The sequence below is a fragment of the Excalfactoria chinensis genome, chromosome 3 (assembly GCF_039878825.1).
Source record: "Excalfactoria chinensis isolate bCotChi1 chromosome 3, bCotChi1.hap2, whole genome shotgun sequence".
NCBI lineage: Eukaryota > Metazoa > Chordata > Aves > Galliformes > Phasianidae > Excalfactoria > Excalfactoria chinensis.
In genome coordinates, this window is record NC_092827.1 from 60,979,800 (window position 1) to 61,000,986 (window position 21,187).

General features: G+C 33.5%; 1 protein-coding gene across 4 annotated transcripts in view; it reads right to left on the reverse strand.

The window, feature by feature from the left end:
- ADGB (androglobin) overlaps positions 1 to 21,187 on the reverse strand; it is a 70,732-nt gene that overhangs the window by 40,872 nt on the left and 8,673 nt on the right. For 2 of the 4 annotated variants that reach the window (XM_072331305.1, XM_072331306.1), the window contains exons 2-13: positions 18,078 to 18,213; positions 16,551 to 16,643; positions 14,800 to 14,871; positions 14,083 to 14,271; positions 13,461 to 13,600; positions 10,875 to 10,961; positions 9,040 to 9,227; positions 7,901 to 8,029; positions 6,315 to 6,409; positions 3,938 to 4,097; positions 2,926 to 3,016; positions 1,443 to 1,587 (exon numbers count right to left, since the gene is read on the reverse strand). In XM_072331305.1, the coding sequence (XP_072187406.1) occupies positions 1,443 to 1,587; positions 2,926 to 3,016; positions 3,938 to 4,097; positions 6,315 to 6,409; positions 7,901 to 8,029; positions 9,040 to 9,227; positions 10,875 to 10,961; positions 13,461 to 13,600; positions 14,083 to 14,271; positions 14,800 to 14,871; positions 16,551 to 16,643; positions 18,078 to 18,213 (1,525 nt within the window). The remainder of the gene's footprint in view (positions 1 to 1,442; positions 1,588 to 2,925; positions 3,017 to 3,937; positions 4,098 to 6,314; positions 6,410 to 7,900; positions 8,030 to 9,039; positions 9,228 to 10,874; positions 10,962 to 13,460; positions 13,601 to 14,082; positions 14,272 to 14,799; positions 14,872 to 16,550; positions 16,644 to 18,077; positions 18,214 to 21,187) is intronic. The other 2 variants (XM_072331307.1, XM_072331308.1) reach the window with 2 other exon arrangements.

Here is a 21,187-nt window from a genome sequence, read left to right on the forward strand (position 1 = left end):
TACCTCAAACAAATTTCAGAAATATTATCTCCATGTATATTTATCAGTTTGTCAAAGAAAGAGACTGCAGAAATTTTAAAATAATTCAGTCATCTTTTCTACAAGATAGTAAAGATCAGCATTTTGAGGTTGTTTTTTCCTTCACATAGCCCTTTGGATGGACGTATTTTATAGACTCTTTTAAATTATTTTCTATACTTTAATCATATTGAATGTAAAAGCACTACTTGGGACAGAAAATAAATGCAAATGGGAATAACTGTAGTAGTAAATCCAAGGAGGGAGTGCATCTTTTCCAATATATATAATTGTTTTTTCTGGTTAGATGCAGTTTTTTAATCATATTGAAAGGCATTTTTATACATACTAGGCAGCTTTTCCCCTTCAGTTTTCTGAAAGTCAAAGAAAGAAATGCTATCAGATGCGTTTATGTGCACTGTTTGCCACACTAACTATGAAATTGATGAGATAATGGTACTGAGAATCTGGACTTGTTTGTAGATGTTGAGCAAATGAAACCATATTCATCAAGCTTTGTTTGTTTGTATATTTAAATCTCTATTTCTCTGTGCTGCAAATCAATCTCCTGTATAAAACATTTTACATGAAATAGTTTGGTATCCAGAAAGTCTTTGTATTAAAAGCTTCCTTCCTCTGTTCAAAACATAAGGTTTAAAAACTACAAGGAGCCTTCTGTTGGAGGCTTATTTAAAAGCAGACTTTGGTAGTATATATAAAGAACAAGGTAGAAACCAATTTAAAACAAAAATGACAATGACAACAAATAGTGGTTACATCTGCCAAAAGTAATTCTAGTAAAATCCCACTGATATCAGGTAAGATTCATATTGGCTGTCATGGAAAACTATGATGGAGATGAGCAACCAGTAATCCTTAGTGACTGGCATTTTCCTCTGTGGTGGCACTCGGCAAGAAGTGCTGAGCATTCTGCCCCTACCTAGTTTTGGAGGAATGTGCCTTTCAATTAGGAATCATGTGAGGATGTGATTTTAAGGCATGTGTTTTCAACATTTATATTTTTCAAGCTCCCACATACCATCCTTCACTGTAGCTGAAATAGCATAATTGTAATCATCTGTGAATCAAACATTTAAAATCAAAATATTCTATTGTATTGGCAATGTCACTTTTAGAATCTAAAGAATAAATCATAAAAAATGACTTTTCATTTAAAAGTGTTAGCAAAAGATCTCCCATGCATCAATAAAACAAGTAACAGGAACAAAAAGGGAGTTTACTGAAATACAGCAAGATGGGTGAGGAAGCTTAAAAAAGATGTCATTTAAAACCTATATTTAAGAATCAAGTATTTCCTATTTCTTCTTTCACTGTCTTTTGTAACATAAAACAAGGCCAAGTTTAAATAAATAAATAAATAAGAAGAAGGAAAAAAAAAAAAAAAAAGAAAAGAAAATTATTACCTGAGAATAATCTTCTACATCTGAGCATCTCCGACTTTGATTCATTTCCACATTACTGTCAACTACAATTTCATTGCTTTCACTGACAGAAGGGAGATGGGTCATCAAATGAAATCCTTTTTGGATGGTAGATTGTGTGAAGGAGCTGAATTATCAAAGAAAGCTCAAATAATTTAATCCATATATTTGCTTTCAAATTGCAGATTTCATAACTATTATTATTTTTTTAAACAGAATTCTGTTAAAATAATTTGTATCTCCTTTATTTCAAAAGCTTAATAAGGCAGTACAAAACGCACATATGCATATATTCCTTATAATTACTGGCTTGGTACCACACACATACATGTGTTTGTAAGACCTGAACTGTTGCTGCCCTCTTAAATAACCTTCAACAAAACAAAACCCATGCCAGTTGATGAAAACCAGATGATAATACCAGAAATGAATTTCTTTGGCCCGTAGAAAGGAGAATAAATATTGAGATAGGACAAAAAGTTTAAAATGTATGTAAGGCCAACAGTGGCTACAGTAAAAGGAAATTTTGCCTCTGAGTTCAGTGGAGGCAGAAGTAAAAACTGAAATATAGAAAAACAGAAGTACAAGAAATTCCTTCCAAGTTAAACAAACTAGGAAAGTGATATCAAAACAATAGTGCAAACATGACAATTAGATGTAATTGTGCTGTGGCAACCATGAAGAACAGAGAAAATTGTTGGTGTTATCAAATTCCTGTCTTAAGGATCGATACAATGAAACATTCTGATCCTTAGCAGTAACAGCATTCCAATTATCATCCCTTTGAGTGCTTGAAAAATGTTATTAGAATAAAAGAGATTAAGAACAAGTTCAGTACCAGTTATGGATAAAAGTCCTGTATCATATTTAGGTACCTCGTTACTTGAACAAAAGGCCAATTCCTGCTACATATTTTGGGTTAATACCTTTAAATTAAATCACAAGAGACTAAATTAGCTGATTGTCATGGAAACTTAGATTAGCTAATAAACCACCCGCAACTAAATGCTGTAGATTGACCACAAAGGAATTCATTAAATATGAAAACTAACTAAATAAAATATGCTAACCTACAAATATTACATCATCTTAATTTTTAGTCTTTCATTCCTTCAATAATGCATTTATGCACATTGCTTAAAATATTTATGTGTGCATTTTTTCCTACAAACAACTAATCTACTGTATTTTAACCAGCAAAAAACATCTGAATCAGCAAAACAATATTCCCAGAGTATTTCATAATAATCCAAAGTCATTTCTACAACAGTCATACGTTGCTCTTCAAAAAATACCTAACTGATGTATCATTAACCCAACCAATCACTATGACCAAAATGCAGACCCCATCAAATATACAGTTTATTCAGATTAACTACAGCTGTATTTAACAGAAGTTGCACACATTTTTACAGCAAAAATTACTAACAATGTGATGTTACTGATAAAACTTTTGAATACTTACATGTCTTTGGGTACTTTGATAGGATCGAATTTGTGATTTAAAAATAGGCTAGCAATCTCAACATATTCTTCACGTTTCTCTAACGCAGGTTCTGGGGGGAAAAAACAACAACAACAACAACTTGTTAAATATATACTTAATACTTAACTGACAAATGATTTCCATAGGTGATTCCTCACCCCTTTATAATTTTATAAGGAGTTAAAGAAGCAATCCCCAAGCACCATAGCATGCACTTGAATAAAAATGAAGAATTATAGAATGGCTTGTGTTGGGCTCATCCAACCTGGCCTTGAACACCCCTGCAGGGATGAGCATCTACAACCTTTCTGGGCAGCCTGTTCCAACACCTCACCTGTATAGAAGAGTATAAAGAATAGAATGGCCAGGGTGGTTTTAACTAATGCATCACAGCAAAATAAAGTGCTTAACACTCTGACCCTCAGCTTGCAATGTATTAGAAGTGTGTTCAGCCTACATGTAGATGTATACAAAGTGGCTCAAAACTAAAGCAGGACACTCTGCCTTTGTTGATTTTCTGCTTCTTATGCCAGTATATTTTGTTAGCATGCCTGTAAAGCCTTCATGTTCAAGCTAGCTCATACTGTGTACTTAATTCTATTGTGTAGTACAGATAAGCTCCAGAATAGATTTACCCTTAAAACTATTAACAGTTGCAGAAGGGCTGCTTTCATACTTCAAATGTACAAAAGGTGCTCAGAAGCTTTTGTGGCTCTGCATTGGAGTTTCTGCATTGCTCTGATAACACTTTCTCTTCATTTTCTCCAGTACTGAAGATTAATTTTCTGGAGACAGATTAAGACACATTCCAAAGCGTTTAAGAAATAATAGAACTAAGGTGAAGCTTTACAAAAAAAGCAAAAAATAAAAATAAAAAGAGAGAAAAAGTAATCCCTAGCAGAGTTCTACAGAAATGATGCTAACACAAAAATGTTCTTGAGAATGTTCATAACGATGAATGTGAATTCTAAAATTTATTGAATAGACAAACCTTGAGGTTCAGATTTTGCAACAGTTTTTTTCTGACGGACAAGCTTCCAGGGAGCAACTGGTTCCTCTGGGGCTTCCAGAGAGCAGGACCTAGTTCTAGTAACCAGGACGGGATGGCTGTGTAAAATCCCATACTGTCTCAGCTTCTCTGAAGAATCAGTCTACAAAACATGGAAAGAAAACCTGATTGGCAATAGCTCTCCCTTCTTATCACCTGTCATGAACAAACAGTATGCATGGAGAAGGATCCAGTGGTTTGGATAACAAATGAAATGAAAATGGTTTGCCTGACAAAATTATCCAAAAGCATTCTAATTAGGATTGATATTCAGCATAAAAGGTACAATTGATCACTTAAAACTATTTACATATAGTTTACTTTTTATGAAAGATTCATCTCATCTTTAAACTTCTTTGTACAGTCATATTCATTTAGGTACTACAGAAAGCACAAGTGGAGAAGAGTACAACTAAGAAAAGAACAGTGACAACATTTCGCTTTAAATATATATGTCACAAGTAGTTTTTTCTTTTCTGAAACAAGCCCTTACTTCATGCTGAAATTATAACGAAGCAGAATTCTAAAAGTGATAGGTCTTTTAGATAACTTGTGATACCCTCATAATGCAATATCACTTTGAACAAATATGCCACTAAAGGCAGGCTTTTTACCTCCTAGCTAATTTACAAAACACATTGAAAGCACTACTGACTTTCACTGAAGTCTCTGGCAAAAAACTTAAGAGCAGTTTTAAATATGGACATTGAGTGGTGCTCTTCCCATTAAAATAACAATGCTTCAGTATGCAAGTCCATTATATTTTTTTCTCTGCAAAAAGTTCTGTTTCAAGCTTTGTAGTTATATTTTTTAATTCTCTTTTTTTTTTTTTTTTTTTTTTTTTTTAATACATCTTATTTCAGTTGCTGAATAAATCAGTAATTTTTTGATTGCTTCTTCTCATTGCCATATGTTCCTGAGGTGGCATAATTGCAAGCAACGCAGAGCAGACTATGGTTGTAATTCTCAGATATATTTAAAAGGAGACGATCAAATTAATTTAAATGCTATAAAGTACTTAGGCAACTTATTTCTGGATTTCCAGAGGTATGTTACGAAGTTTGGATATTACTTCTCCTAAACTGTAATTTCCACTGATGAAGCACTTTCTCAGCCCCCCAAAGAAAGCCTGAATACGGGCTTTTTTAAAAGGAGGACCACAATAAATTCACTACATTTCTATATCTAACTCTTACCAACTGTCTTCCAGCTTTCTATCAGTCTTTACTGAAATATTGTTTTAGACATATAGATTCCTCTATCTCATCCTATTTGGACTGCCACGACGAAATACTCTTTTCCAGAAATCTCTGTAACCTAAAAATCTGCAGCCAAGTCTAAGACTAAAAGTGTCAGATGGCAGGAAATACATAAGCCCTATGTCACTGTTCCTCATTTTTTATTTATTTATTTTTTAAATGACTAATGCTACTTACTATTACCAAAGAGACAGTAATGAGACCTTAAAGTAAAATAAATATAAATAAAATCACAGGGAACAAAAAAGTCTCCAAAGTAACATGAAGTACCCTGTAAACTCGTTTTTTTTAATAGGGAAAAAAAAAAAAAAAAAAAGAAAAAGAAGAAAATAGTGCAAAAATTACAAGTGTCAAAGCATGAGACCTGCAAACTATTTTTGGAAGTTTCTTGTTTTTGTTCTGTGAAGCTTATTGGTTTTCTGAGAAGGAAGATTACATTTAATGTTCTAATGATACAAAATATGATTAAAATGTAGAAAATAATAAAATGCATCTAATTAATAATCATTTCAAGAAAGCCTGCTTTGGTATTATAAACAGGTTTCTGTGGATTGTAAGTAGCTAAGTGGAAATTTAGACACTGTTTTCAAGCTAGCTGCATGGTGTGTTAAACTTACTCATCTGCTTTAATCAATTGCAAAAGTAATAACAGAAATGAATGAAAACAAACACGCCATTTCATACAGAACAGTGCACCAGAAAATATGTTACAAGTAAGCCTGAAAAATAAACTGAAAATTTTCAGGCAACCTATCAAATAATTAGCTTTTCCATGTAGAAGCATCTCATCATGATGCATTTTCTCAAGCCTTGTTTTCCAGAGACTTCAGGTCTTGGGATCTTTGTGGAGTATAACTGAAAAATAAGCAGGGTCATGGCAGGAAAACACATGACCAGAATCTAAAAGGACAAAAATAAAAAACTGAACTGATAATCACTACTTGCTGTCTGCTTGACTACACTAATTATTATCATTATTTTTTTTACAGCACAGTAGTCACTAAATTAAACATTCTGATAATAAATGTATAATGTTTATTTTCCCAAGGGTACAGGATTACCATCTGAACTAAGGAAAAAATCTTCTCTTCAGATGAATGTAATGGCATACAGCCAGCATAGACTGCCGTTTCTGGCTGGGTTGGCACAGAAGAACCTATGGAGAAAATATAAAATGTTTTAGAACAAGTTAAGTCATAAATAAACATTGCGATCCATCAGTTATTCAGCCCTCTCTGCCTTGTTTTTATTATTCTTTTTTCTGACTGCCATTTCATTCAAAACAAGAGCTTTATTGTAAAAATCTCAAGAGAAGCCACAGTTGGGGGAAAAAAAACCCAAATACACCATTATTTTAATTTAACAGCTTTTATATATTTTAGAGTTGTTATAAAAATGAATCAAAAAAGAACAACAAAAAAAACAAACAAACAAAAAAAAACCCAACAACTAAAAAATACAACAGGTCAGAAGTTGTTCTTGTCCAAATTCTTTTATTTCTCTTCAGCCATTGAAGCCCTTGTTACCTTAGAATGATAAAGAGAAACCAAGGCTATTTGGATGAAGGAAAAAAACCCAGAAGTCTAAAAGCTATAGTATTATAAATATGGATGTACAGTTCCAATTCAAGTTTACCTCATAAAGAAGTATATCATTTTCTCTGCATCTTTCCTTAGTCATCTGTATGCTATACAAAGCATACAAAGATAGCATTTCAGTGCAGGCATTGTGATACCTGGCAAAAGGTTTTGCCTTTGCTCCTCTCAGCTCCACTTCAAATGTTGGATAACTACTTCCTAGTTTTATGTATGCCTACTGAGTGTCAAACTGGAAGTTGCTCTAAGAATAAGTTCCTTTGCATGTGTGAAATGGAATAAGACCATGCTGTTTGCATACAAAGAAAAGAATGGAAATGGAGAATTGACATGTGGCTGGAAAGTACAATTTATCAGACCTCTAAAAAGCCATTTATTTAGAAGGTTTGCAACATCTTTTTCTTTAAGGAGTAACATATCAGCATATTAGATACTCTTTCAGGAATTCAGATTCTCAATAAAATATATGTTGTTAGTTAGTCAGAACATGCAAAGCAAGACTTCACTTAGAGTACCATCAATGTAATGATATTTAAAAATAAATAAAAAAATAATCAAAATAGAATTCCAGAAGAAAAGTAAATGAAAATAAATTCATTAAAATAAGTTACGCAGTAAATTCAAATGAATATTTCTGGCCACCCAGTGCTTCAGTAAGGAAAATTGCTAGTTGTTCAAGGAACATTTCCTAGTTGTGATCTACTGAATAAAGTAGAAACTGAAAAGTTATTACAGAAGTTGTTTTTAAAAAAAAAATAAATAAAATAACAGTTTTCCACAAGAAAAAAAATCTTGGTCTTACAAGACCTGCCTGGAACTTCCATTTGTTCTATGTAGAATTGCTTTACCTTTCAGTATCAAATATAAATTTCTGCAATATTATTTTCATGTCCTAATTTATATTAATGTTAGAAGGGCTTCAGATTTTCACACAACCCACAAAGATTGCATCAATAATTAAAAAAAAAAAAAAAGTATATTTAATAGTTTTTTAATCACATAAGAAAACAAAACTTTCTTTACATTTGTATTTTAACTTTAATGGCACTTACTCTCAACTAAAGATTGAGGAGACCCCTGCACTTCTGTTGCTGCTTCTGAAGCATGATGCGCTGACTTGCTTTTTTCCTTTTCTCCATCTTTATTTTTCTTCTTCCCGGTTTCTTTGTGCTCTGCTTTTTCTGTGAACCAAAATAAAGATGAAATAGATTTTCTCTTTCAGAGGATTTTGCAAGAAATGCTTCTAACATCACATGAAAGAAGCAAGAGCCAAAACCTTGAACTACAGGAAAAAAAAACAAACCCTCAGACTACAGGAAAATACATCTCTAATTTCAAAACTTCCAAAAGTTTATCAGAGCATCAGAGCACAGTTTTCAGCCTCAGAGATGGACATTACAGAGCTTTACTGCAGCATTTCCCTGATTCTTAGTTGTTTTAATTACTGATACAATTTCTAAATCTTAGTTAGGACTAAATTTACAGCATTTTCTGTGATTATACCATCAAAGCCTGTTGAATGAATGACAGTGCTCTTCCCAGCAACTGCATCTTTTTTCAAGTCCATTCCTTACCCTGAAATATCTTCTAAACCAATGGGTGAGCTGTAAAATATTAACAAGAGCTCCTAAGAAGAGATCTCAGCCAGGTCTCTTCTAAAATGCTCATAAAACCTTGAGATAGTATTTGGGATTTGAAGCTAGCTAGGAAGGTAGTTTTTCAATGGGAAGAAACAGAAATTTCAGAGTATGATTTGTATTTTTCACTAATTATAAGTGAAATTACACCTGTGTCTAACTTAAAAGTCAAAAATGGAAGATTAGAAAACTCATCTCAAATGTAAAAGCTACAGAATAATATACAGGCACAAATACATTTCTAAGCATAAGTATTTTCATTTAGAATTTCTTGAAGAAAATTAGTACCTAGTAGCATGAACAGAAAAGTTACCATAAATTAAAACGTAGACAAACATTAGCATGTGGATGTCAGTACACTCTATATGTAGTCACTGATTCTGACATCCATCATGAGATATACACTTTCTGGATGTCCTGAACGACATTTGTCAAAACAAGAAACCAACAGACTTGCACGTGGAATAATAAATATACATAAACTTGAGGACAGAGGTTATGTTAACTTTATTTATCCTTGACCTGTAAAGATAACACTACCTACAACCACAGACCTTTGTCAGATTTCTCAGCTTTCGCAGGTTTATTTGGCTGTTTATTCACAGGTGGATTTTCCTTTTTTAACACTGAGTCTTCGGTCTCCTTAGGTTTTGTATTTGCCTGAGAAGTATTCTCATCTGTCCACTTAAATTCTGGTACAATTGATTTCAGAAGGTCCCAGATTTTGTCCAAGTATCCAAGCCTTAAAATAAAAATAAATATAAGTAAATCACTCATAATGATATTTGCAATAAGAATGTCTGATCTTCATTTAGACAACACTATACTACAACTGGCAATCCAACTCTTGGAAAAATTACTGAGTGACTTCAGTAAATAAAACACATTTGCCTGATTTTGTATGGCAGCCAAGAGAAAAAAAAATACTAAAAGCAACAACAAAATGGTCAACAAAATACCTAACACTTTGTGAAGATACAAATCCATAAAGAAAGAGATGATGTTTGCAGAACCAAATAAATTAGGCATATCTCTTCCTAGAGCTTTCTAGCTCTTAAAAATTGTGTCAGGAAAATTTGAAGAGCATCTTGCAATTACACTGTAGATTACTTGAATATGGCTCTGTACATTAAAAAAGTCTTCTTGAAGGTACTTCCAAAAAACATTTTTCTAACTATCTCAATAGAAGCTGTTCTACACTTCTTCCACTGTCCATCATCTACAACAAGGTTTTGATAGGACATTGCAGTTTCTGCATTGCTTCACCACAGAAACACAATGAATAACTGTGTAAACTGAATAAATCATAAATTAGTTTAATGCAAGCTAACAGAAGTAAACGTTTTGCAACTAAACAACTAAATGTGCAACAAGCTAGATCCATTTTTATATCACTATTGCAAAAATTCTGTGCTATTCATATTTTCTTACTGCATAATTTACTGTTTGCTTTAAGTGCCAGATTCATGAATATCATTTTTATTGTTTCCATTTTAAAAATTAACTACATTAAGATACAAAATTAAGGTTGTCAAGACTTCTAAGTCCACAGACTATAGACACACTACTGTAAAAACCTAAAAGCATCAAAAACCTAAGCTTTAGTCATAACCTATGTGTGATGAAGTAAGAGATGAGAAATATTGTTATAAATAAACAATTACACCCAAGAATAGATAAACCAACATTATTATTATTTCTATATACTCATTACAGTGTATCCATGAAACAGCAAAAAACAAACAAACAAACAAGTTTTTTTTTTTTTTTTTTTTAAACTCTATATGGTTAGAGCAGCTACCCCCAGTTATTCATTCAATAAAAATACTGAGCGATATCAAGCTGGAAAATACCAGAATGCCATTATGTTAATGGACTTTAAATATAAGAAACAAGAAAAAAAAATATTATGATAGGTTGGAAATGCTATTTCTGGAAATAAAGTGTAATAAGTATTCCAATTTAAAATAAGAAAACATCATGTTGGCTGGATTACTTTCAAATTCATGTAGTATACTTGCAATAGTACAGTAATATATGAAGTTATTAGTACTACTGCCACATATTTTTATATCTTTTTGATCTCATATACAGATATCCCTAACCCTGCTTTCACCACAGGGTGCAATATTAATCCAAAATAAATTCATCTGAGAAAGAATAATAATCATAAATAACTTTACAAGCAACTGAATGACATGCAAATAAAAACACAATAAAATTGCACTTCTTGAAGGCAAGTTCTATAATTAAAATCTTACACTCCCCAAAACTGATACTAAAGGACTTCTAGGACTCGGCTTAATTTCCATTATCCTTTATAGAACTATATTCCTTTATAGAACTATATAAGTCATAAATATATAAATAGTTTAATATAATAATTTACTGGAGAGGGATAACTTCTGGTATCCACCCAGTCAGTGCATGTAGAACTGTAAATTCCTCCAGCTCTCTTTTCTCATTTTCACGTAAACTGTAAGACAAAAGCAGACGTTACATAGACCTATATTATAATCAATTCACAGTGAACTCTGTAGTCTACACTGAAAGGTCATACACAAACAGAAAAGGGGAATGCTTAAAATCAAGTAATTAATGGCAATTTTCCAATCCACAGCTGAATGGCCTACAGATTCCATTTGCTCCTATGCCTTTGCATCAAGACTGTTCTATTAGTGCTCCCTCCTGTATGATGTCATCGTTTCAACACAGCTAACAAGTACATATGAATAACCATACACAAAAAAGTCTCATTTTGCAGTGTTGGAGAACTAGGTCTGAAATACCATCATATCCACAGGGAATACAAGACTAGAACTTCCGTTCCCCCAAGCAACTGCTCTGACTCCCAGATTACTATACAACAGTTGTCTGTATTTCCAGTAGAAAACACCTAACACTCTCAAATGGATCTATTCACAGTGTGGAACACAAGAGGCTGGAGAGCAGTTCTATAGAAAGGGATCTGGGGGTTCTGGCTGAATGCAAGTTGAATATGAGTCAGCAGTGAGCCCTGGCAGCCAGAAGGACCAACTGTACCCTGGGGTGCAACAGGCCCAGCACTGCCACTGAGATGAAAGGGGTTATCCTCTGCTCTGTGCTGTGTGGCCTTACCTCAAGCACCGGGTGGGTGTAGGTTCATGTGCCACACATGAAAAGGACATAAAGCTTTTAGAGAGGAGGGATATGAAGATTTTCACTTTAAAAGCCTTTCTCCTTTCAGGCTGAGAATTTCTTGAAAATGTCTTGTTTTTCTAAAACAAGCAAAACTTTCTGCAAGTATTTTTTATATTACTGTACCATACATTTGTATCTATAATGCTTACTATTGCTAAAATAAAAGCTGTTCAGTGTTCCACAGTTTGATCAGCGCGCTTTGTCTTTTGAAAGAATATGTAACAATAAGATACAAAAAATGTTCTTTACCAAAGGAAATATCCAGGAAATAACCTAGAATGCACACTAAATGATTAAACTTCCATAAGACTTAGGAGTTCAATAAATCTAAAATGTAAGGTATAAAAAGGTATAAGACCTGATCTTCTGAATACGCTCTTAATAATAATGCACTAAAAATATTGTAATTTACATAATACTTCATGTTGAAAAACACCTCTCCATTTCTTTCCTTCTGTACAGTTGTAATTGTACAAATGCAAACCAGAGGTTATGTAGTAGAAAAGAAGATAAATGACAAATGCTCACCCAATGCTGTAAGAATAGGTGCTCACCAACTTTGAGGCTCACTATAAAACTCCACACAGGAGCAATCTCCAGAAAGAGATCCTACCTTAGTGGTGGTCAGCCCTTAAATGAGATCCGGGAGAGGTGAAGCCAAGCTCCACCCCTTCTGGTAGCGCAGCTGAATTACCTTCACCTGTTCTCCTGCAGCTGACTCATCACTTGCCTCAAATGGTTAATCAGAGGTTCAGGCTGTGATCAACAGTTTCCCATACCACTTCAATATTCTATTTAAAAGTAGTAGTATTTGTAAGGGTAATTTTTAATCTAAAACTGTACAATTTTCAGAACTTTAAATTACACTAAAGTACTTCTAAACAACTTCATTTGTCCAAAGTATACTTTTTTCTACTATTGCAAAACGCTCGAGTATTTCCTTCTTCTTCTCCCTCTTCTCCTTTTTATGTATTTTGTTTCCACTGTGAACTTATTTTCTTTCAAAGGTGAGATGAAAAGTCAGAAAGCTCATCAGGATGCATTACTGCTTCTCGAACTGCATGAAAGAGACTTTCCTTCCTTCCTTTCAAAACAAGATACCTTTTGCCTACCCCAGAGGGACACATATTCTGTCTCTGTAGTCCTTCAAGTTTTCCATCTCACCAAGCAGGACAACCATCAAGGACATCGCAGATTATCACCTTCAGTCCTCTTGGATCAGATTCCATTACGTCATGTTTTTCCAATTTGGAAAGGCATTTTCTAGCAACTTCTTGTAATTCTAAAGTAACTAGTAACTGGTTGTATCAAAAGCATTTTTTTAAATGATATTTACTTATCATTTTGCTTACTTTACAAATAAGAAATTAATTTACAAATAAGCAATATATTAACTGCCCATATTACATCAGAAACACTACTTCATTAAAACACCTTGAATATTTCCATTTCACAGAAAAAAAAAATACACGTTAAGCATTTGGTGAATAATGGCAAAGAACTAAAGCAAGTGGGGAGATTACTCCAGTTTTTTTGTTGTTGTTTGAGTGATTTGTGTTTTTTTTTTTTAGTTTTCTGTGTGTAAATACATAAACATGCATTTAAAATAGTGCCTTCTGTTCCCACAGAGTACCTCATGCTACTGATCTACTGTTTCTGCTTTCAGAAATGTATTTCTCATTATAAAACATTTAGCAAAATATATTTCCCGTATGTACTAATATTTTTTTTTCCAAATTCCATACAACTTCACAAAGAAAAAAACCAACCTGCAAGTAAGTTAACTAAAACATACCTAGTATTTGCCAGCTTAATGATAGCTTTAGACAGCAGCATCGGCCAAAGTTCAGTTTGACATGTTGTCGCTGGTAGTAACAAATTACCTTCTTCACTAAAAGGCATAGTATCATCTACAGTGATCTTTCTCCAGCAACCCTATGATGGAGGAGGAAAAAAAGGAAGAAAAAACCCTGAACTTGTAGTCCAGAAAAGGAACATCTATGTAAAAGAACTTCATTTGTTTTCCCACAAATTGAATTCTACTGCAATTTGATTCATGCTACAGATTTTCATTTAATATCACAGAGACACTGAAATAATCTCATAGCATTTTATTATGACTCAGACTTTCTGTTTTACAGAGCTTAGTGTAATTGTGGCTATTCTACTTGCATCTACTCTACATGATTTGCAAAAATAATTTTTTATTATCAGTTAACCACTGGTTCTATTGAGTATTAAGCTGTAAAAAAACAAAAAACAACAAACAAGACACCGTTCAATGAATTTTCATTAACATTCATTGAAACTTCACCTCCTACAAATGTATTTTCAACGATTATATATTTTTCTCCTTATCTATAAATTTATGCTTCTAAATGCATAATATTTATAGATGGCTGAAATTAAGTACTCACCATCCAATACAATTTTACTACATATTTTCCATAGCTATTGTACAGAGGCATGTGTCCCTTAGCAGTTTTAGTGAAGGGATAAATATATTCCCATGGACTCCAAAACAGTGTGCATGTTCCAACGGATAAGGACTTTTCGTTATATATTTTCCATAGGGCATAAATCTCACATATAATCCATCGCATCAGCTGAAAGCAAATAGAAATACATCAACAAAAAAATTCAACTTATATTTTTTTAGTTAAATTAATTTACATTACAATGTAAATAAAATAGTTCCTGTTTTAAATGAAGAGGTGACACAAAACCATAAGCTATGGCTTACTGAAGACCAACTTTTCTGAAAATCTTATCTAACAAAGAACTTTGTTATAATGAGCATAGGCACAACAAATACTGCAGTTTGTCTCTTGCCAAAGAACAATGGGAAGATGTGTTTTCAAACTGTAACAATCTTAAAAATTACAAATTCAAGTTTTAGTGAATGTAATTAGATCCTGTTTTATTTCTTTCTAGATACAGACTTATGAAATATGCTACAATTTCAAAAGTATTACCAGGCTGGTAATACAACTGTTTATATGGGTTAAACCAGTGATTCTGATTGACCATGAAGTTTAAAAAGAGATGAGAATAAAGATAGACAAAGAAATAAACAAGCAACAAACAAACAAAAAAAAAAAAACAAAACCAAATATTTCTGTATTTCCACCCACCTCACTACAAAATAAGTGTTCATTTGCTGAAAAAAGGTCACATGAGATCTCATTTTTGACCACCACAGGAGTCTAAGAGAAAGTAGATTAGTTAAAAATCTATATTATCAGAAAATAAAATAATTAAAAAAAAACTAAACAAACAAACAAAACTATATATAAGGAAAAAAAATAAATAATGACATAAAAAAATCAGATATTTTGCAAGCTTTTATTAGAATTTTACAAACTAAAGGCTGCTGATTTAAAAAGCAGTTAGCTGTCTTGCTGTTTCTGAAAACTTTCCTTAAATGCAGGTGTTCAGAGTGAAAATAAATAACTGTTCTTACCACAGGATTTAAAAGTAGAAACATAAGCTTATAAATAGAGATTTCATTAGATTAGTCATATTAGCAGTTCAGCACTTAGATATCTATGATAACATGCAAGCATTTTAGAAATACTATATTAGGGTTGTAATTTACTGAACTAAATATCTCTGTGCCCCTCATCACTTACTGGTGATCACTGCTTGATTCTATGCTTTCCACACTAAATAGCACTCAATAGCCTTCCATCACTTTAGATTCACATTAATGTTTAATAACTTACAATATTCCTCCTAACCATCACTATTTAATCCAAAACACATTGAACTATGACAAGCAAACCTAAGTTTTAATCAGATCTTAAATCAGATCAGATCTTAAAGCCAACCTTTTCCTCACAGTGGTCTAAAGATAGTTTTGAATCTATTTTTAATATAAAGACATGTTTCCATGGCTTTCTGTGCTCCTGCCCTTATCTTTCAGATCCCTCTATTCAGCTCCTGTGTGTTGGCAGCACTTCTCTACCAATCTTTCGATCTTGTCAATTACTCCTTGTCTTCTTCTATTCCTCCATTAAAAATGAAACTTGGAGCTGCAAAGTGTCTAGTTAATAAGAAGTAAAACTGACAGGCTGATAAAAGGAAAACTGACAACATTAAAACTGTTTAAGGGTGATCACAGTGCTTAAAAACTTCATCATTTGATTGGAAGAAAAAATGCTTTAAAACTAAAGATTAGCAACTGCACTGGAGAACACTCCAGCCTTTGAAATGGGAGGCTGCTTGTTTTCTTTGCAATTCATTTTAAAATGAAAGACTTGCACAATTTTAAAATATTCTGTTTACCTTCCAGACAAGTACTGTCAAAGATGTAGACACATTCTGAATGCATATGGGTGAAATGCAATATTTAAGGTGGGAGACTGAGAAGAAGTACTATGTTAATACTGAAGTTAATCCACAATTTTGGGGTAGGTATTTAATTTACTGCTCAAGATGACCTAGCTGGAACAAAGATATAACACTGATTTTTAAAAGTGAGAGAACAGGAACACAAAACAGGAAGGCATCTCTCTCAGCAGGTGTTTTCAAAATGAACATCAAGCAAAAAAGCAGAGCAGAGATAGAAGAGTACACTACCATGTTGTTGCGCACCAGGAAGTGCTGGTGCATTCAGACACTAAAGTATCATTAAAACATTATGTTTTACAGCCAACACTAAAGAAAGGGATTAAACTTTACATCCCTTCAGATACTGCGAACCCTAGGATGTGCATGCGTGTTAACCATCGCACAGATTACCAGCTTCTGGGTAAACAGAAGTCACAATGGTCAGGATCACTACACATGATCAAGTGGATACAAATCCTCCATCTTTTGAAATAATTTCCTCTGCTCTTGTGACATCAGTACTTTTTTCCATTATGATTTGATTATTTCTGACCTCACTCGCTGAAAACTCTTGTGGTCGTTTCCATGAATGTACTTTCAAGGATGCTGGCAGTTCTATTTTTCCTTCAGGATCATCAAAGACAAGCTATGTAAAACATACACAAAACAAAAACAACAACAACAAAAAAGTAACTTCACAAAAAAATAAATAAATTATTTTGAGGTAGATTTTTTTGTTTTCTACATGATTTAAATTATTCTTTGTTGACATGATAATTTGCTCTAAGGGAAAGAAAGTACAAAAGGGAACTAATATAATCTATAACAGGACTAAAATAATGTGAAGTCCAACCTGACAATTCAGCACAAAAACTGTTTACGTTGTTCAGAAAAATCTGTGTTGCACTATCAAACTGTTCTACACTGAATGTTTCCCCTCTTTCCCACCACTGTGAAAAATCCCCCCCAAAACGTTTGTATTTTTTATTCAAGACACCAATCTGCCATGTTACTTCTAAGTATTTTTTCTAACTCGCTATTTCTAAAGTTTTTAAAGTTGAAATCTGAAAGTAAATTTCTGAAGCAATTATTTATACATAATGCAATTGAAATTACCATAGAAACGAGGAAAGCTATAATTATACACCCATGAATTAATTTATGAATTAACCATTGAAGAGAAGGCATCATATACTTTTCAAATTTCCAAAGTGAAACTTACTCTCCACATAAACAGAAGGCGTCAGGATATATACAATACCTGTTTACCTAGAGGCACAATGGATGAGCATGTGCCTCTGATACTGCTCATGCTGACTCAAACTGATCAGTACACATATACTGCATTGTATTTGCGCCAGGAATGTTAAATAGTTTTAGATATACTATACACTACTATCTGCTTCATAGACCAAAGCATATAAATTGTGTCTTCTACAGACTAACTAATAGAAAGAGTTTCTAGGGTGGGAAAGTAACCACACTTTGAAACCCAACTGAAAATCAGACAAGACTCAAAAGTCATTCTAGAACACAAAGAACTGAGGATTTTCTGCATCTGGTAAATGCTTCACTTATGCAAAATAACAGTGGATTCTCTACACTCCAGAACTGCATTAAGTATAATATATCCACAAACTGAGGTGTGCAGAAGGAAAGATCTCAACCTGCAGTTTTTCCTCACAAAAACATCGCTAAGACAGGTGCATTCAAGCTTTTGAATCCACAGAGACTGCATGGAAAAGATTGTCCCAGCACTTTACAATAGTTTGCCTTATTCCCACATCCTCAGTTTCAGCTGTGTTTTGAAATAGATTTGGGGGGTTATAAGTTTTTAAACAATTAATGTGACAATAGAGTATAAACATGTTAACAGTTCCTTTAAGCTGAAACAAATGAACAATGCACAGTATATTTATTTATCCATTTAGTTTACTATGAAACTACTTGAATTTATTGAAAAGATATGTTGAAAATTAATACATTTATTTGCAACAAATAAAGTTACGAGAAATAGTTATTAAGTGCAAAAACAAAAACTGACATGGTACAAAAAAAATATATGTGTCACACAACTTACAGAAATAGGACTTTTCCCAGCCTTTTCTTTCTCTTTTCCAGCTTTTCCAGCATCCCATTTTTCTGCATTGATGTCAGCTTCGTTCCATTCTGGCCAAACGGGAAATCTTGAAGCACCCACAAGATACACTGCTCCACTGGAAAACAACCAGACACATGAACAAAATGAACAGTATAATGAAAGTACAGTACAAAGATTTCTAACAAACAAAACATTCACTTCTTTTACTATAATGTAATAAGAAACGTAGTGTCAGTAGTTGCAGTAACTTTTTGTCACTAAGATAAGGAAGATTATAAAACTGCCAGATGATTTTAGAGGTTGTAAAGCAACTAAAATATTTCAAATGAGGAATCCTGCCTTAAGTTCATGGGATAGCTGAAGCACAAATTGAGAATCCTGTTGACTGTTTTTTTCCTTCTTCCTTTTCTGCTGCTTCCCCCCCCCTCCCCCCCCATTGTTTGTGGTGGTTTTTGTAGTTGTTTTGTTGGCTTACTTACTTTAACCAACCAAAAGGAACTTGCTACGGATAAGTTACTGGGGAATAGAATTCCATTTCCAGGCTTCTGTGAGCTTCTAGATCAGAGAGTTTCAAGTGAGTTTCATACTTATGGTTTCTTGTACTACCAGAACATTTGCTGTGCAACTTATAGGATTCACAGCTTGAGCAAGAAATGATGCACAGTGCTGTTGCTCGCCACCAGCAGGATAAATCCCAGCCAGTTCCTGGGCAGCCCCACTGACGAACTCTATCAGGTTTTACTGTTGATCACGATGCCTTATGGTACAAGACATCCCTTTGGCCAAGTTGAGTCAGCTGGTTCTGCCCACTGTTCGCACCTTGTGCACATCCAACCCCTTAACTGGCATGGCAGTGGGAGAAGCAGAAAAGACCTTGACTTGGTATTTAGTTAAAAATAGCATTTTTACTCCTGCTTCTTCTCCCTGGGCTTATATCACCTTACAACACCCAACAATAGTAATTTTCTGACTCAGGAAAATAACTGATGCTCTCTGTAGGTATTTTTTTAGAATATATTAGTGTAACATTATTTCTACTTCTTACTTTCCTCATACGTTTTCCATTTATACATTGGCTTATAAATTTTGAAACAAAATACTCTTTTCCTAACATCCTCCTGCATAAGTCATGTCACGTCTCATCTTGTTGATGGCATCACAATCACTAACAAAAAAGAAAAAGAAAAAAAGGAAGAGAGGAGAGAAAAGAATGCCACTAGAATAGACAATAATCAATATCTCTTTTGTATCAAGTACTACTTGGTTTCAGCTGCCCTAGTAATATAATCAAAAATTTATATATACAGTGACAGGCATGAGCATGAAGGAATACCAAACTATAAATGTGCAAAGTAATGGCTAGTATAGAAAAAAAGTGAACATGCCACTCTGGATCTCAGTTCCTTTCCATCTGAGCTCTGTGTGAAAAACAGAGGAAACGGAAGATCTCTTTTAAATATATTTCTTTACCATACCTGATTCTAAGAAGCAATCTGAAGTCATGTTTCTTCAGATACTTGTAAAGCACCCAAGAAATTATGAAAATAGTTAACTTTCCTGAGTTTCTTTCTCCCAGTGTTTCCTGCTGCAAAGACAAACCTGACCTTAGATTCAGCCATAGGAAAGCTGGGAAGATTGCAGAACATCTTTCCCGTGCTTTTAAAAAACATGACACAAGCTTTGTTCCTTTTTGGCATTTCTACCATGTCAGCTTCCGTAAAATAATTCTGTGCTTCCTGTATGGCACCTGAATAATTAACTAAAAATTAAAAATCTCTATGGCAGAGCACCTCAGTTCTTCTGTCAATTTAGGTCAACTCATTTGCAAAGCGCTTAGCATGCCTTGATTAGAGCACCAAGAACAAAGACAGTTCTGCTGAAGTAGATGAATGACCTGTATCAAACAGAATCTAACAGGTTATTTCAGTAATGTTTTCCAGTGTCAAGGCACAGTTATTATCATTTTTTTTTCTTTTGGTGTCTTACTATTTTTGCTGTACAGTTCTCCTGTGGGAAGCCATTTCCTGCAAGACTGTTCTGAGTTACAGAGGAAAAACAAACAAACAAACACCAAAATACAAAACCAAAACCAATAGGGAGTACAGCAGATATTGCCACTGATAAATTACTAAATATTTTCTTATGCACAAGTCCATGAAGCTTGAAGGCTACAGATCACAGCAGGCTGAGCTCTCAAGGGGCTCATTGTTTTAATTAGAATTAACAAGAAAAGCCAATATGAATACATATTTTTCTAATTGAAATGTAATGTAGTTAATCTCAAATTCAACAAACTGCTTGGCTTCTATGCTATTTTAATAAGTTTATCATACCTACATGCATTCCTATTGCATGAAACTAGAAAAGCTTTTAGGCAGAAGATAAAGAAATAACATTAAAAATTGACCATACAAATAAAAATTAGGCAAAGTTCCATTATAGAGAGTATACACTGAAACATTCCAAACAATGAAGTATTTTAATTAACCTCTTTGTCTTTTTGGACAGAAAATGCTAAGTCAGAAAATTCTAGGTGTGTTTCACTGTATATCTGAGAATAATAAAAATACTGACCACAGAAATAAGAGTTATATACAAATACAATAAAATACACAATAAAAGACAATAAATGAAAAGGGGATGCTTTATGCTCTGGCATGACAATGCAAATTCTCCAATAATATCTCTATTTTTTGTAATAGAAGGGTATTCAGATACACATTGATGCAATAAATAACTTCAAGAACAATTATAAGCCGAGCAATTTCACCCAAATTGAACCAAAGATCGTGATGCACATAGATTGCTCTGAAAGTAATGCCTTCTACATATTTCCATGAAAACTGCAGATACAAAGAGACGTAATAACTCTATTGGATAGAGGAAACTCTCACCTACAAAACATAATTTTTCAACACTGTCACCACCATTAGCAATGCCTTTTTTTCTAACAATTAACAAGAGACTGCATGCCATTCTTATCAAACTGTGCACGAGCAGAGGTGACCCACTGTTGCCACTGCTGAAACGCACCACCAACCACCTCACTGTGCTCACATCCATTGTTTGGTCAACAGAAATGTTCAGCA